Genomic DNA, 16,815 nt, shown 5'->3' with positions numbered 1-16,815 from the left:
GATAAAATACTGTATTTGCTGATTGTGGGACCATCTGGTGTATAGTCCCTTTAAAGATAGCCTATCAAACAAAGGAAGGACAGTTACTCAGCCTAATCCATCTAAAGCAACTATGGGTGTTACACGTGTGGACAGTTACTGGTCCCCGGTCCCCTATACCTGTAAAATGTACCTGGTGGGACAACTAGAGGAGAATCCTTCGCACACAGCCAACATTTGCTGGGGGAACACAAATATACAATATTCAGTTTAACTAACATTTTCATTCAAATATGTCTATTAAACATGACTGCAACGTTACAGTGTTTTTTAGTGAAACTATGGCTAATTGCTTTATTGATCCATAAACAAAGCATATAATGCGTGCATTTACCTTCGTTTCAACATTAGTATTGCCTTTTGCACTAAATTGACTCTAATAACGAAATAATTCATTATACCGTAAATGACTGGGTATTAGACGCCCTTTTTTCCCTCAGATTTCGATGTAAAAAAATGCCTGCGTATAATACCCAGTAACAATTTTTTTAACTTTTTTTCTGAGGTCGATTTCAAGCCTAGAGTTTGTTTAGATTCATGTAGAAAGGGATGTTTCTCACTTCATATCAATCAAGTATATATGAGTTAAAATGGCAGTTGAAGATCGGGATACGGTATATCGTAAGACGTTTATAATTTAAACAAAAATATTTTCCGATTAAAGTTATTCAATATTATTTTGAATAATAAATTGAACAATAATTCAACTTGCATATATAAAAAAGCAAAGTTGGGCACTGTCAAAATATTTTTTGTCAGTTGTACAAGAAGGTGTGAAAAACTCGACTGCTTTTAACCTGTTTATCAATGGTCATTAACTTATATATTAGGCCTATAAGTGTAAATCCTTTATCAAGTTAATTAAAACACTAAACACATTCTATCGGCTTTAGATCAAAGAGTCACACTGTGTGACGTCACATAACTTACAGTTATACCCATGAGGATCTCGTGGAGAGCATGGACATTGCTATGCAGGATTAATGTATAACTGTACGATTATTGCTTCTTACAGTCTTTAAGTGTGGTACAAGTTTGAAAGTTTATTGGCAGATCGTTTTACAAACATGTCATGTTTATGTTTTCTTAATCCCTTGATTGCCCTTGTTGTTTCTTTAATCCTCCAATAAATATATCACACTTCCTTTTCAACAGGCAATAAATCGTTTAGGATGGGGTAGTAACTAATTAACTTGTCACAGTGGTGTATACGGTTAGGTAATCTAGCCAGGCATTGTAAAGATAAAAATCAATAATCTTCGTCTGTGAAACTTGGTAACTGTGAAAGTTATGATTGATGTCCTTTGGGTGTCCGAACATTAGGTATGCAAAATAAGTTATATTGGAAAATAATTATGGGTGTCCGAATATTTAGAGTGTCCGAACTCTTAGGTGAATTACGTTACTTTATTCTTTTCTGTAGGTGTTGACATTTTGAGAACAAACCTGTACAATATAAGGTTTTTGCATAACTTAACTTTTCATTCTCAACAGTTTATCATTGTATGGTTTTGAAGAAAACCGTCGCCATTTTCACGAAAAAAAAAATTTTGTCACTGTCAACAAACATGGTGGCCGAAAATGCCAGACGATTTGACATCTTTTCTTTGCGTCTTTTAACCAAAAACATTGATTAAGAGTTTTTTTCTTGGACTTTTCACAGATTTTTTTCCCTGCGTCTAATACCCCCTATCGTCTTATACCCAGTCATTTACGGTAAGTAAGATATTCAGAATCATAAAAATGTTCAAGTTTCAAACAGAAGCACAAAACTGACCACAATAGAGCTTCAAAGCATCAAACTAAAATCCAAACAATTTAAATGATATATAACTTCATTGCCATGCCTACCTGCGATCCATTTCCTCATCCTGATCCTCACAGCATCCGTTCATGAGCTGGTTGGGCGTCCACATGATAGTGAGGCCCTCAACAGTCTGGTGTAGAGACAGGTACCCCTGCAGGGCCTCCATACCCTCCTTCTAGAACAGACGCATGTAAAACTCAAACATAGATCACCACAAATGATAGGGAGGCCCTCAACGATTTGGTGTAGAGACAGGTACCCCTGCAGGGCCTCCATACCTTCCTTCTAGAACAGACACAAGTAAAGCTCAAAAAATAGATAACAACACTTTAAAAATGTGAGGCCCTCCACAGCCTTGGGAAAGACAGGCAACATTAAGTCAAGAGATGCTATGTTAAGCCATGAATAATGTTTCAATATATGATCATTAAATATATTTTTAAGTCATGCAAGGCTCCTCCATCCCGAAACTAATGACACGGAACTACCTTTTGAAAAGGCGGGCTGGGCTCATAAATCTGCAAAGCACCTATAAATGTACAGTTTACATTGGTCAATTTTACTGATTGTAGATAGGATGCTTACTTACATCTTCAAAGTCATATCTGTCTGTTAACTCAGAAGAGAATGTCAATATGATCTAACTGTTATACCCTCCCCTCCCCTCCCCTGCACTAATAACTCTGTAAAGGTTAGACAGATTGTGTTGATCGAAACCTGAAAATGTGTCAAATGCTGGCAAACCAAATTATCAGTTGATATCTTATATCATCTAAAACTGAAACATATCATTGCTATCTATAAATAATCTCAATAAAACTGACCAAACCAAACTGCTATTATTGTGCTTTGGATGTTTATTGTGTTTTTGTTTGCAAGGATCACTATTTCAAAACCTATTTTGTATTTCTCAAACGATTTCAAACCGAGAAAGCATCCAACTATTAATTCCCCCCCCCCCCCCCGCGCCACTGATCCATTAGGATGACATCTTATATAATAATCAATACAGTATTTGACTGGGGCAAATAACAGAAAATTGTGATTAATATCTGATATGTCAAAACTGCAAGATTCCTGGTCTTTCCAAGGGCAAGCAACTAGTAATAGCCAATATTGATGTATTTTGAGAACCATCAAAAACATCTGGTACGAGTTAGCGTATTAATATTTTAATGTCAGCCATCCATCATTAGGATGCAAAGATGTGTTAACGCATTTAAGATATTAAATTTGAGACTCTTTCTATATTTAATTTATAGTGTTTGACTATTATAATTATTATTTTTGCATTATACATTTTGTAATTTTTAAGTAAAACTCTACCAGTAGTAATGTTTGTAATAATGATAGATGGATTTAGGCCATTTTAAATTAATTGCCAAATTTTCATTCAATTTTTCTTTACATATCTTTTAAGGTGACATTTTTTGTGTGTTGCATAAGGACCATATACATGTGTTTAGACGAACCACAAACACCATCATAACGATTTGTCTTTTTATAGGTGAATGTTTACATCGACACCAGCTGGTATGAATACACGCTGTTCCCAGACATTACCGGACCGATACGCAAATACAGCGACCAGCTCAACATTTTTATCTGAGTCAAAGGGCTTCGTAAAAAAAAGGGGGTGGGCGGGGATGAAAAAACTAGCAATTAATTTAAAATCACCTAAAAACAAATCTCACAGATTGGTTTTTTTTCGTCCATATCTAATGATAAAACAGTATATACATAATCATCAATGTTAGATACACAAGTTCTGTGCTCATATTTGCAGGACACTTTGTGTGAGGCTCCAATGAAATTTCTATGATGAAAAACTGACAAATATGAGTCAGGTAAGCTGATCATAATATATGACATCGTGGCCAAATTTGTCACAATAAGTCACATACGCCAACAACCAAAATTGAGTGAACAGAAAACATGGCTTTGATTTTCTTGTTTGAGGTGATAAACTATAAAAATAAATCATTTATCCACAGTTCAAGTTCTACATACTGGTTGTACGAGCACGTTGTTTTTCCCATATAGCAGGGTTGAGCGGGAGTTCTGGTGTAAGGACTCCACATATTCTCGTGCCGACATGTGGAAACTTTTGGAACTCTCCTCGCTACTACTGCTCGGGTTACGTCGGAACTGCTGAAAGGAGAAAAAAAATGATTTGATATTATAGATATTGACAAATGATATAATTACATAGAATCTGTCTGCTAATTCTGTTTAGAACTGTGAGTAAATTAAAGAATGAATTATGCGATTGATGTCATCCGTATCAGGGTATGAATGCAGTTGGGCTGGTTAAAGTTTGTGGAGTCAGAAGGACTCCACATGTACTTTAAACAGCCCAACTGCGTTCATATTGCCGATAATGACATCAATCACGCAATTCATTACTTATACATTAACCACTAGTTCATTATTTCTTTCAAGAACTATTAATAAAAAATGTAACTTCATTTAAGAAAACCTTACAGTAATTCTTTTTCACCTATTTTGTAAATAGACAGACCCTACCAGTTTACACATTTTATTAATACAGACAAAAAATAGTCCCAAAATAGAATCAATTTCTAACATAAAATTGAAAAACTATTGACAACAATACATTTAAAAAATCATAAATAAACGGTTTTCAATATGTTGATTAAAATTGTTTGTGGCCTGCTAAAAGAATATAAACAATAGTTCACTATTAATATTAATATGTGAAGATTTGCGATCCAAATATATCAATCCGAAGATGTTGTGTTCATCGGAAAATATTCACAATTGCCGAAAGGCTGTTTAATGAAGGAATGGAAGTTGAGGTGAATATATTCTGTTAAGGCAATCAACCAACAAATAAGCTAGTTCTCTGTTAGCTCCATTAACCTTAATGACCCCAAACGATTTTGGTATCATTTGAAAGGTATTTGCTTACTGATTACTTATATGTAAAATAATTCACCAAAAGAACCTTAAACATAAAGTTAGTATAGTTTGTATTTTTGCTCTTCAACTAAACTCATAGATAAAATGATTTATAAGTGTATGAATATAATTTTGCAATCTTTGAAAGCCAAAAAAACTTGTTTTTATATTCAGTACTTTTTTGGACCTATTTTCTTTTTTATTTCACTCAAAACCCTTTCAAATGATATAAAAATAAATTGGGGCATATAAATTTCATTTTTTTTCATATTTATGGGTCATATGCCTTACAGATGCACTCTTACTCCCCCAGTTTTACCACTGTAAAGAGTTACCACAATTAATACTGTTGTTTTAATTTACCAAAAAGAATGAATAAATGTCGAAAACAATGGTTCTTTTGAAGGACACCAATTTTAATTTGAAAAAAATGTGTATAAAACACGGTATTTCTACCTTATGAGACTAAAGTGGATCATAGTAAATCTTTTAGCATTCACTAATCATTTAATATTTTTGCGTTTTCAGCTATTAAATACATGGTTACAATCTTGTTATTAGTAATGAATACTTTCCATAAATGCATTATTTAGTAAGTAGTTAAAGGTTTACCACTCAATATTTATGTTTGTTATACATGTGTATGTATTGATTTTGAAAAAAGGTGCCACTTTAAGGGTAATCGGTACAGAGAGAAGAACTTAACCCAAGTCCAATCACGCTTTGCCCTACCTGCATTCTGACCTGGAGCCCCGGACGTTTTGGTGACCCCGGTGATACGGCCCCTGCAGTCATGTGATGGCCCCCGGAGTGGATCCGGTGTCGCTGGACAAGCTCGTCCGCTGGCGGGTCTGTCCAGAAGTGATCCGACGTCTTCATCTTCGTGTAGTCTAGAGCACATGGTCCAACTGTTGTGGAAAAGGTAAGCAAAATTACTCAAGAAATCATTGTGGATGCCAAAGACTAGCTGCCTGTTTCATTGGCTTGATTGACAATAGGCCGATTGTTTCAGAACCTGGTTAAAGTTAACAACATGATTAACAACATAATTGTTAACTATTAAACATGAAATATTTGACGATGTGTTCACATGTTTAAAATTTAAGTTCAACTGCATCAGCTGACTCAAAATATTGTTAGTGTATCCAAGTGTATCCACTAAATTTCCAGACCAGTAGCGACTTGAAAGTTGACAACGATGAGGTTAACAATGTTGTTAACTTTAACAAGTTATTAACAATCGGTCCATTGTTTAAGTTTAAATTACTTCTTATATTACAACAATGGTTAAACAAGTTATAACATCATTATATTAATAACTCTCGCTGGCATATTGCTATGCCTGAGTGTGGCCTTGCGTTATTGGGAGAAACTGGAGTATCTGGAGAAAAAACAAACTTATCCAGCTTGGTGACAACCAACCAAACTCACAGTTTCACCCAGGACGTGAAATGAACCCTTGATGCCTAGATGAGAAAACGAGTGTACTAAGCACTGCGCTAACTGGACAACTACCAGGGCTGTCTCTCAGCACTAGGGAGCCCTTCTGAATGGGAATTCTATCAGGAAATGTAAAATTTGAATAAACACAAATAATTTCTATTCTTAAAAAATTCAACAGCACTTGTTCCATGTTCCAAGGATTTTCTTAGTTTTCGTTCATTCATTAATTCCCATATCAGAACAGTTAACAGTGGGCAGAGCTCTAACCGTGCAATAATTAGAGCGCAGATAAGTTGAAACAATATTCATTTATACACAAACCACCAATGTTGTCCTTGACAATATGATACAAAAGAGTACAAGCACTACCCTCATGGTTTAAGTTATACAACTTGCTTTTCATGCTTGTGTATAAGTTCATTCAGTTGGGTAATGGATGCAGTACACAATCAGAGATAGTGTTCGTCTCTACGAATAAATGCAGAAAAGTAAAAAAGAAACCACTGCTATCCTAACAGACAAGGAACAACGAAAAATTAACACATATTTATACCATTATTTCAGGGTTTCTGACTATTGATTGTATTACGTTAAGCCACAGTTAATCAATAAACCAAAGGAGTGTCTTTACGTCAACATTAAGTATCAACATTACAATAACATGGAAAAAAGCCGCTTGTCAGTCTCACCATCACATTTTTGTCCTTTGATCATTGATGTAGGATAAAGATTAGACTTTGATAGTTAATGAAAAAAGACAAAAATGTCATTTCTATTGTGAAATATGATTTTTTTATCATCACCTGACAAAAGATAAAGATACCGTATTTGCCCTTGTAGTTGTCCTTCTGCTTTCCTTATTTAAAGAGCCTCTAGCACAAAAAAAACCTTGTCCAAATGTTTCAGTAAAAATTGGTGGTTTGTAACCTAAGATTACTACACTAGTCAACAAAATGGCCAACCAATAGATCATGTTCCATCAAAATTAGCTCAGTTCTATTTGTCTGTAGACATACTTTAATAATTGTGCCAATTCCCCCTGCCCTTGCAATTATTGGCTAAAAAAAGAGGTTCGAAGTTAGAAATAGAGAAATATCTATTCTTATCGAAACCTGCTTTAATGTGTGTTTTTTTACAATGTATTATAGATACTGCCGGTACTGAGTGAATGATTAGCGCTATATCGATTAAGGTCTTTGCGTTGAATTTACCACATGGACTTCTGTGGGTAAAGATTAAACTTACCAAATCTTACAGTTAGTTAACTTTTTCTTTTTCTTTCTAGGATTAGAGCTATATGGATTCAGCTAGGTTATTGCTTACATAAATAATTAAGGGCTCTAAATTGGTACAATCAAATAGTGCTTTTCCAAGCATTGATTTACAAATTGTGAGGCTTTTGACATACTGACCAAGCAATGATGCCAGGATCGGTCCGTCCACCGGATCTGTTATCAGCGCAAATGACTCATAATACTTGCTGAAAAGATATTAAACAAAATACAATTAATCACAATAATAATATTTTAATCAATAAATTTGTGTTGTTGTGTTCAATAATAAATAATTGGTTTGGCGTTTTCTGACCGACTCACAAAAATAATCGCAGCCTGAAGAGTTTCTTAGTCTCTTCGTTGGCCATTTTTTAAAACTTTATATTGAATTAAAAGGTCAGGACATGAAAAGATAAAAAATAAGAATACCTACAGTTTAAGGTGTGTGTATGTTCATGCCAAACAAACTATTTATTTAATTAATGCAGCCTAATATAACCAAATCAAAATGTGATATACCGATACCCATTTAAATGGTTCAAGTATTTTGCATTCTGGTAGAGAGATATTATGGAAGCATGAAATACATACGAAGAAGGCAAATACAGTCAATGTTTTAATTGGGTTGTTCATTATTAACTAATAATAATTTTACAAGGAGGGATTTTTTCTTTACGATGTTTTTTTATGGCAATTCCTTCATAAGGAATGAGAAAAATCCGGTATTGAACATCTATTAATTTAGACTAGGGTTGTTCATCGATAGCAATGGTCGATCTATGAAGTGGTAGCTTCCCTTTGCTGTACAGTAGACATTACAGTGTTTATTTCATTATTTGTTTATTTCAATTTTTTTTTCACTTTCAGATATGAAACATGATTTTATTTTAAGGATATAAACAAAATCATACCATAATGATATAAAATAAAATAAATATCTTAAAAAATAGCTGAAATCCAGCTATATTTCATATGTGGTTGCGCAGATTCTTGTTATTTATAGATCCCTATGTAGGAAAATGAAAAATGGTAGATGCAACACTGTCTACACCAGAGCAAACAATAATTATTGAAAACACTATATTTTTATTAGGCTTTATGTAAGAATGATATTGTCATCATTGGAGAATGTTGTTAAAGTATTCTTTTGTATGAAGCTTTAAAGGTTTTTAAATACACATTAAAACAAACACTAATAAAAAAAAATCCACCTGACCACAAACCGATAGGGTTTGTCGACTATTTTCTAGGCATGGTTGGGTAACCCGAACCAAATGTTATTGTTTTTTAAGGATTTATTGTGTATGAAGGTTATTCACTGGTCTGTCAATCCCTGTCCTGAAATACCTTGAAGACCAAACAGGTGTATATGCCTTATATTGAGTTGTAAATTTATAGAAACTGTCATTGCAAAAACAAACCACAGTAAACACATGTGTATAAAGGTTATTCACTTGTCTGTCAATCCCTGTCCTTAAGTACCATAGGTGACCAAACAGGGGTATATGCCTTATTGAGTTGTTAATTTATAGAAACTGTCACCGCAAAAACAAACCACAGTAAACACATGTGTATAAAGGTTATTCACTGGTCTGTCAATCCCTGTCCTTAAGTACCATAGGTGACCATACAGGGGTATAAGCCTGATATTGAGTTGTTAATTTATAGAACGTGAATAATACTTGTGCATAAAGGTTATTCACTGGTCTGTCAATCCCTGTCTTAAAGAACAATTCAGACCATACAGGGGTATAAGCCTTATATTGCGTTGTTAATTTATAGAACCTGTCAACGCCAGTACAATCCGCAAATCACACTTATATTATTGTGCACATGGCCACACAAACTGATTTTATTGTTATACATATTTTTTGCCGCAACAAAAATTGAAGCAAGCAAAAGAAATATAACAAGAGCCGTCGTAAGACAGCGCGCTCGACTACGCCGCTTTGACTTAGAAGTGAATACAATAACGATGTAATATTACCAAGTTTGGTCTCTTTATGTCAAACCTAACTAAAATTATTCGATACATAAGGTGACTTTGATGCTGCCCTCCTACCAGCCCACCCGAACAATGATGCAAGTCATTCAAATAACTTGATTTCCCATTATGAAAATGTGGTTAAGAATATACAAATATGTCTTTCAAAAGAAATTAAGAAAAAAAATATAAAAAAATTCAAGGGCCATAATTTGTATTTAGGGTTAAAATGAAGTTATGTTTCTTGTTGTAAGTTGGTCGTAAATAATAATTTTGAATTTTATTAAGTGCATTGAATGAACGGTATAGAAGTTTTTTTATTAAAATCCCAACTTGCCCTTAACTTTTACTTGCCTAAATCTCTAACCTAAGTCAATCAGGGGCCGTAACTTGTATTAAGGATATGGAGTTATGTAACCTCATTGGGTGATGGTCCTGAACAATTGTGTAAAGTATTAAGTCAATTGAATGAAGGGTATAGAAGTCATTAATAAATATCCCAACCTGCCCTAAAACTTGAACCTAAGTTCCATAGTTAATCAGGGGCCATAATTTGTATAAAAGATAATATGGAGTTATCTAACCTCATTATGTGATGGCTCTGAACAACTGTGTGAAGTATTAAGTCAATAGAATGAATGGTATTGGAGTTTTAAGTGAAAATCCCAACTTGCCCTAAAACTTTAACCTGCCCTAAAACATTAATCTAAGTCAATCAGGGGCCATAACTTGTATAAAGGATAATATGGAGTTATGTAACCTCATTGTGTTGATGGTCCTGGACAACTGTGTGAAGTATTAAGTCAATTGAACAAAGGGTATAGAAGTTATTAATAAATATCCCAACCTGCCCTAAAACTTTAACCTGAGTTCCATAGTCAATCAGGGGCCATAATCTTTGTAAAGAATAATATGGAGTTATCTAACCTCATCATGTGATGGCCCTGAACAACTGTGTGAAGTATTAAGTCAATTGAATGAAGGGTATTGGACAAGTGAAAATCCCAACTTGCCCTAAAACTTTAACCGGACGCCGACGCCGACACCGACGCCGATGCCGGGGCGAGTAGTTATAGCCCACCTATTCTTCGAATAGTCGAGCTAAAAATGCAATTTTACCATTTATTTCAAGGCAAAGAACTGTTTTTTTCCTAAATAACTCATCATTTATATGATAATCCTGAATATTGTTATTTTATACACCTTGCAGAGTGTAATTTAAGCATATACCCCAGTAACCCAACAAATCACTAATTCTATAGTACTATCTAAGTCCGCAGGGAGATGTCCAAGACACATAAGAAATTGTCATTTTTTTGCATTTTCTGTAAAATAAAAAGTGCTGTAAATCTGGCGAACCTAATATCAATTTGGTATGCCCTAATAGTAACTCACTGGTGTATTGATCACTGACATACTGAACAGAGGTTTATGATGTTTATGTCACAGAATGCACTAAATGTTTCTATAGGAATAGGACGGATCACTTTTTTTTTTACATGTGAAAGGTTTCCTTAGAAACTCAGAAATTGTGTGAAACTAATAACTTTGGTGTTCAATAGAACAGTAAAAGATCAAATAAGATATATGACTGTGTATAGGTTAGAGTTTATTAAGTAATTTCTTTGTGAATAAGTAACCTATGGATGCAGAGCTCAGCAAAGTGACCGTGGTTTCCTATTCACGAAGAAATTACTAAATAAATTCTAACCGACTCAGTGTTAGCCCCTCCCAAATTGCATCAGCTTTAAAATTAATCTGTGCGCCTGTCAAAATGACCTGTCAATCACTGCAAGATAGTGTGACGTTATTTAAATCAGTGTTGACACTTACAGCCATCGAGCCTTTGCAAATGCAAACAGTAGGCGTGACTTTATGCGATTGCGCAGTTATAGAAGTTTACTTATTCATGAGGAGTTGTCTTCAGCAGTAAGTAACGATTCTTCACAAATAAGAAACTGAACATTTTAAAAATCTAGCGCCCCTGATTGGCTGACAATGTTGGGCAAACACTAAGGACTGTTTTTGTGAACATTCTGCATGGAACCAAAAATAAAACTTTTATACCAGTACTGTACAGCACAGGGGCTTCTCTCAAAAGCTTTTTACCCTATAAATTATAGAGAAACCCGTGTAATGTACAGTAGAAAGCGATGATTAAGTACATCGGAAGGTCAATCGTTCGCTCCTCAGTAGTGCATTTTAATTGATTATGATTTCCAAAAGTCAATTATTGCTTTTAGTAAAATTACAACATATACTGGTAAGAACTTTTATCTGAATGTACATGATAAAATTTAGATTTTTGCCGAACTCAAGTACTTTTATCCACTATGGCTAGATTAAAATGCTTAGGAGTGTCATTTTCAAAACAAATGTCAATTTTTATTATGCATATTAGTTAGAAACAAATTTTAGCAACTGGTCCTTTTCATGCATATCTTCAATTTCAAAATAACCATTCTGATAATGTTGATAATCAAGCATGGTTTCAGTCCGATATTTCATCCCCCATGTTTTGCTCAGGGCACTTTCTTGCTGTCATTTTGAATCCACATCACCACAATCGGACAAACAAACCAAAGACAGATGAAAGAGGACAATCTTCAAGCGGGACACTTCACTATCAAAATCAATACAGCAATTTTCGACTTGGAATATTCTAGCAGCAGCGAAAACAGACCAATGCATTTAAACTTGACGCTCCCTTAGCGGACAGTATTAGCCTTGTTTACGTGCCAGAGTGTTCCAAGTTGTCTCCTGGTGTTTTCCTCTATTTCCCCCATAAAAAAAAATAGTGAAATGTCAACTCCTTTAAATCAACGTCTTTTGTGATTTATGAACAAAAGTCAAGTCCAGGGAAAAACTATTCACACTGAATAACAAAAGCATTAATTCAGGTAGTCCAAGCTTCTGAGACTTCCCTTCACTTTTAATTCTCTCAGGGAGTAAGTCAAAGACAAATCCATAGAAAAACTCAAAAGCCTTGTGGCTGAAATTTAGCCACACTTATTTTAAACAAGAGCACTGCGAAACGGAGCATTATACGCCCGAAGAAGATTCGGCTTGAGGTCTTTAATAAACATTTAGGTTAGGCTAGTATACTGCTTACTAGGTGTGAAGTGTTTACAACAAAGGCTTAAACTTCCAATATTGAAACTTTAATGATACTTAAGTTAGCAGTGCTAATAAAAACCTTTGTTCAACAGTATTTTTTTACAACATAGAATAATTGTAAAACAACATACATACTGGTAAGTAGTGCAATGAAGGATGTACTAATATGGAATCAGATTTTATGAAATGAAATATTTTTATAAAAAAAATCGAATATCTGAAACTTCCTTAGAAAATCTGAGAATACAAGTTTAAAAGTAGCAGGACTTGGAAAGTGCTCACAACACATCCTTTTAATGTAGCAATAATTTGTATAAAGTCATCTAAAAATTGCTTTATTGGTTACAAAGTTGTGGCTTGGACACGTTTTCTAAAAATTCCTTTATTAGTAGTAACACAAAGTTGTGGCCTGGACACGGAATTGCTAACGGAATTGCTAATGCCCCCCAGTGAAATTAGCCTTTGAGGTACGGACCTGGAAAGCATGCTTGACAAATCCTTTTAATGTAGAGATGATTTGTATAAAGTTATTTGAAAATTGCTTTAGTAGTAACCCAGTTATGGCCTGGACATGGAATTGCTAACGTCCCCCCCATGGTGATTCCAGTGTTTGAGGTATGGACCTGGAAATTGTGCGCAACACATCCTTTTAATGTAATGATGCTTTGTATAAAGTTATTTGAAAATGACTTTATTAGTGACCAAGTTGTGGCCCAGACACAGATTTGCTAACGCACCCCCATGGTGATTCTTGTCTTTGAGGTATGGACCTGGAAATTGCGCACGACACATCCTTTTAATGTAGTGATGATTTGTATAAAGTTATTTGAAAATCGCTTTATTAGTTACAAAGTTATTGCCCGGACACGGAATTGCTAACGGACGGACAGACGGACGGACGGACAGACGATGGAGGCCATAACATAATACGACCCTTCAGGCGTATAAAAATATTGGAAGGTATACAAAAAGATATCTTCTAAAACAGAGTTTTCAGGGGCAGATCCAAGGATCCAGGAATTGATGTTAGATGGTGCTTTGCTTAGGGGCATAACCACTGCACCCCCCCCCCCCACACACACCAATCCACCAAATTTAATGTCCGAAATGGTGCATTTTGAGTGTATTTCGTTACTTTTTTTCTCCCATATTGACATAAAGTCGACTAGGACGATTAGAGGGGGGCTGCTACCTTAAATCCGCTCATGGTTTTATTAACAGGCAAAAGTATCAATCTTTACCTCAAAGACATAAGCAGTTTCCAGCAGGTATCAAAATCCACCATATTGTTTTTATTGACTATCATGTTGATAAAAAACTTGGATTTTCAAAGGGAAGTAACCCATGACAAAAATTAAAGCGTCAAAAGGTTATAAAAGAATCATGGAAGTCCGGACTATAATTCAGTTTGCTACCAATGAGACATTTAGCAATATTCCGTCAAGCTATTAAAAGTATTTCAAGAACGTACCATACATGAAGGTCAAATTTTGTTGACCAATTTAAATCACAATTTCATTATGAAGTATTTTTAAAAAATTGAAACATTGGGGAAAGATTTCTACCTTTTTATGATTAATGATTTAGTAACAATGCATCAAATGTCAGCTATTGAACACGTACAATTGATAATGTTTGACAGACTAGTATTTCAAATTTGTAGCACTTTATACTGATTGCCACGCCTTAATTCAAGATCTCAAAATCTTCTTCTATTTCTATATGCAGTTATTGAGTTCTTGCGCTAGGATGACAATTTATCATTCTTAAACTGGCTAAAGATCAAATCAAAATCAGGCATCCAAAAATAACCAATAAAAAATCATCCAATCATTATGATCGTATGTCAAAGTCACAGCAGAGTCCTTCAAAAAAGCAGCTGCAGCCAATTATATAAAACTGGTTAATTCTTTGGTTTGGTTCAAGTTATCCAAAATATTTATTGATTGGTCAATATTAATTCAATTATGACTATAAACCATTCAAAACCGGGATAAAATCAGTCCAAACCCGGCGACAACTCCCCCCAAAAAAAGACTGGTTACAAAGTCCGATTATATATTAGAAATGTCCGAAGAATTATGTTACTTTCGCGATGTGTATTCTGTCAATATTTTTTCGCAATGTAGCAACTCGTAAGAGGGCTTGTAAACAATCTAACAAGAAACGCTGCGATCGTAATCAATTGCGGCCGGCGGTAAGCGGTCAGACGACAAAAAGTGTAACAGTATTGTGATTTATTTGACAAATGCTACTTCAGTGGATCAACATTCAACTGATAATCTTTAATAAACAAATATATCTATATTCATAATCAAAGCTTTTAGCTTCAAGTCTGATATAGACAACAAATTTTTCATTATATTTTATTAAAATGACGTAAGCAACCCACTTAGCTTTGAGACTCTAGTTAATCAAGCCTTCTCTGTTGATGTCCTAAAGAATAAGGGCAGGAACGATTGCAAGCGTCTGTTAATTAATAGATATCGAGTGTTCAACATAGCGGAAAAAGAAGCTGGTCGCAGTGGTCTGATGGTAACCAGGACACTTTTATTGGGAGTAATTTTGAATGTCTGAATGACCCAAGAAGGATTGTGTATTATAATTTCTACAAATTTTACTGACTAGTCGTTTTTGGCGGAAATTATAAAAAAAAGAGAAAAAAAATTGGACCGATTTTTTTTTACACTTTTTGAAACAGAAATTGGTCTGGCTTGGTCAAAATCGGTCCAGACCGGCAAATTGCCGGTTTTTAGAAGCCCTGATTCAAAATGTTTTAATGAGTCAACTAACCAAAAGACAAGCTGTGGAAAACAAATGGCTGCTTGGATAGATTTAAAACTATGACGTAGCCTGCCTGACTTACCTGTGGTTCTGCACTAAATAGTCCAAAATTTTAGCCAGCTGTTTTTCAAAGATGGCCACCCGTATCCAGAGGTATTTAGGGCTGAAGGAGATCGACGTCTGTCTCTTGGTCTGATTCTTATTTGTATCTAAGGACTTCCTGAAAGTTTTGTATAAGAAATCATTGGATTGTCATCTGAGTAAATGAGTCATGTTGAGGTGTTCACCATAACGACAAAAACAAATTTTAACAATGCCATAGGATTACAAAATAAACTACATTGTGTAAAATTAAATTATAGAACCTTTTCAAAAGTTCGTTAAAATAGCTATGAAGCTCGAAACCTCACAAAAATGAAAACATTAATTTTCCTCTGCAGGAAGTATTTTTGCTGATGGCATTACATTTAATCAGCATTTAATCCAAAAATAACTGAAATATCAAAGTTACATGAAACAAAGCAGCGCAATAAAAAAACTAGAAGCGCCGCAATGCGACGAAACCAGGTTTTTGTTATGGGCAATCAGAAATTATAGCCAATTAATTTGTTGTATGACTTTATCTTTACTTTTATCAAATAGAGACGTAACTAAAAATTACTCTAATTAAATTTCTTATGTAGTACTACTTCAGAAGACATTTTTTCAAATATAAATTTGTTTAATATAAATTTGTTTAAAAATACATGTTATTTCAAAATTTAAAAATAGAATGAAATAAAAAAAATAATTAATAAACAACTGAAAACAGGCCTGTTAAACATCGTTGTTAGCAACAAAAAACTCTTTAGCCTAAACCACTACAGTGCTATATGTGCACTTACTGGGAAACCTTTTAGATATTTGACCATTAAACACAAAATTATCAGAAATTCCTTCCAATGAGAAGTTGAAATTTAAATCCACTCATGTCTTTGCTATGAAATTCATACACTGATATAAAGGAAATATATATCAATATATAAGCGGTCACTTTATATAGATTTATAAGTTTTATGCTTTTTTATGTTTTTGTCTTTATAAAATTTATATTTTGTATTGCCAAATTTTGACAAAATCACATAGATTTATCTGAGAAAAATGAGAGTGATACCAATAAGCTAATATATTGGAAATGTCATTTGCTAATTAATAAAAATTCTAAATTCTACATGCTACACTTGAAAGCATATGTAGTTTAGTTTCCAGCACCCGCCTATTGGAGGCAGAGTCTTATTTCCAGCATTGATGATACACAGATCCTGCAGAGATTGTTGAATAAAATGTTTTCTTGAATGTTAGAATGAAATTAAGAAAAGATCTTACAAGATGTCAATCAAATTTCTAATCAATACTGCAATGGAAATCTTACAAGATGTCAATCAAATTTCTAATCAATACTGCAT

General features: G+C 34.2%; 1 protein-coding gene across 2 annotated transcripts in view; it reads right to left on the bottom strand.

Annotated features, from left to right (window-relative positions):
• LOC128231713 (small G protein signaling modulator 1-like) overlaps positions 1-16,815 on the bottom strand; it is a 69,398-nt gene that overhangs the window by 38,226 nt on the left and 14,357 nt on the right. The window contains exons 4-9 of one of the 2 annotated variants that reach the window (XM_052944820.1): positions 15,453-15,590; positions 7,624-7,691; positions 5,501-5,676; positions 3,857-3,997; positions 1,891-2,021; positions 160-219 (exon numbers count right to left, since the gene is read on the bottom strand). In XM_052944820.1, coding sequence (XP_052800780.1) covers positions 160-219; positions 1,891-2,021; positions 3,857-3,997; positions 5,501-5,676; positions 7,624-7,691; positions 15,453-15,590 — 714 coding nt within the window. The remainder of the gene's footprint in view (positions 1-159; positions 220-1,890; positions 2,022-3,856; positions 3,998-5,500; positions 5,677-7,623; positions 7,692-15,452; positions 15,591-16,815) is intronic. The other variant, XM_052944821.1, reaches the window with a different exon arrangement.

Source organism: Mya arenaria, chromosome 4 (assembly GCF_026914265.1).
Source record: "Mya arenaria isolate MELC-2E11 chromosome 4, ASM2691426v1".
NCBI lineage: Eukaryota > Metazoa > Mollusca > Bivalvia > Myida > Myidae > Mya > Mya arenaria.
Note: the sequence above shows the minus strand (reverse complement) of the source record. Positions and strands in the feature narration are given on the sequence as shown.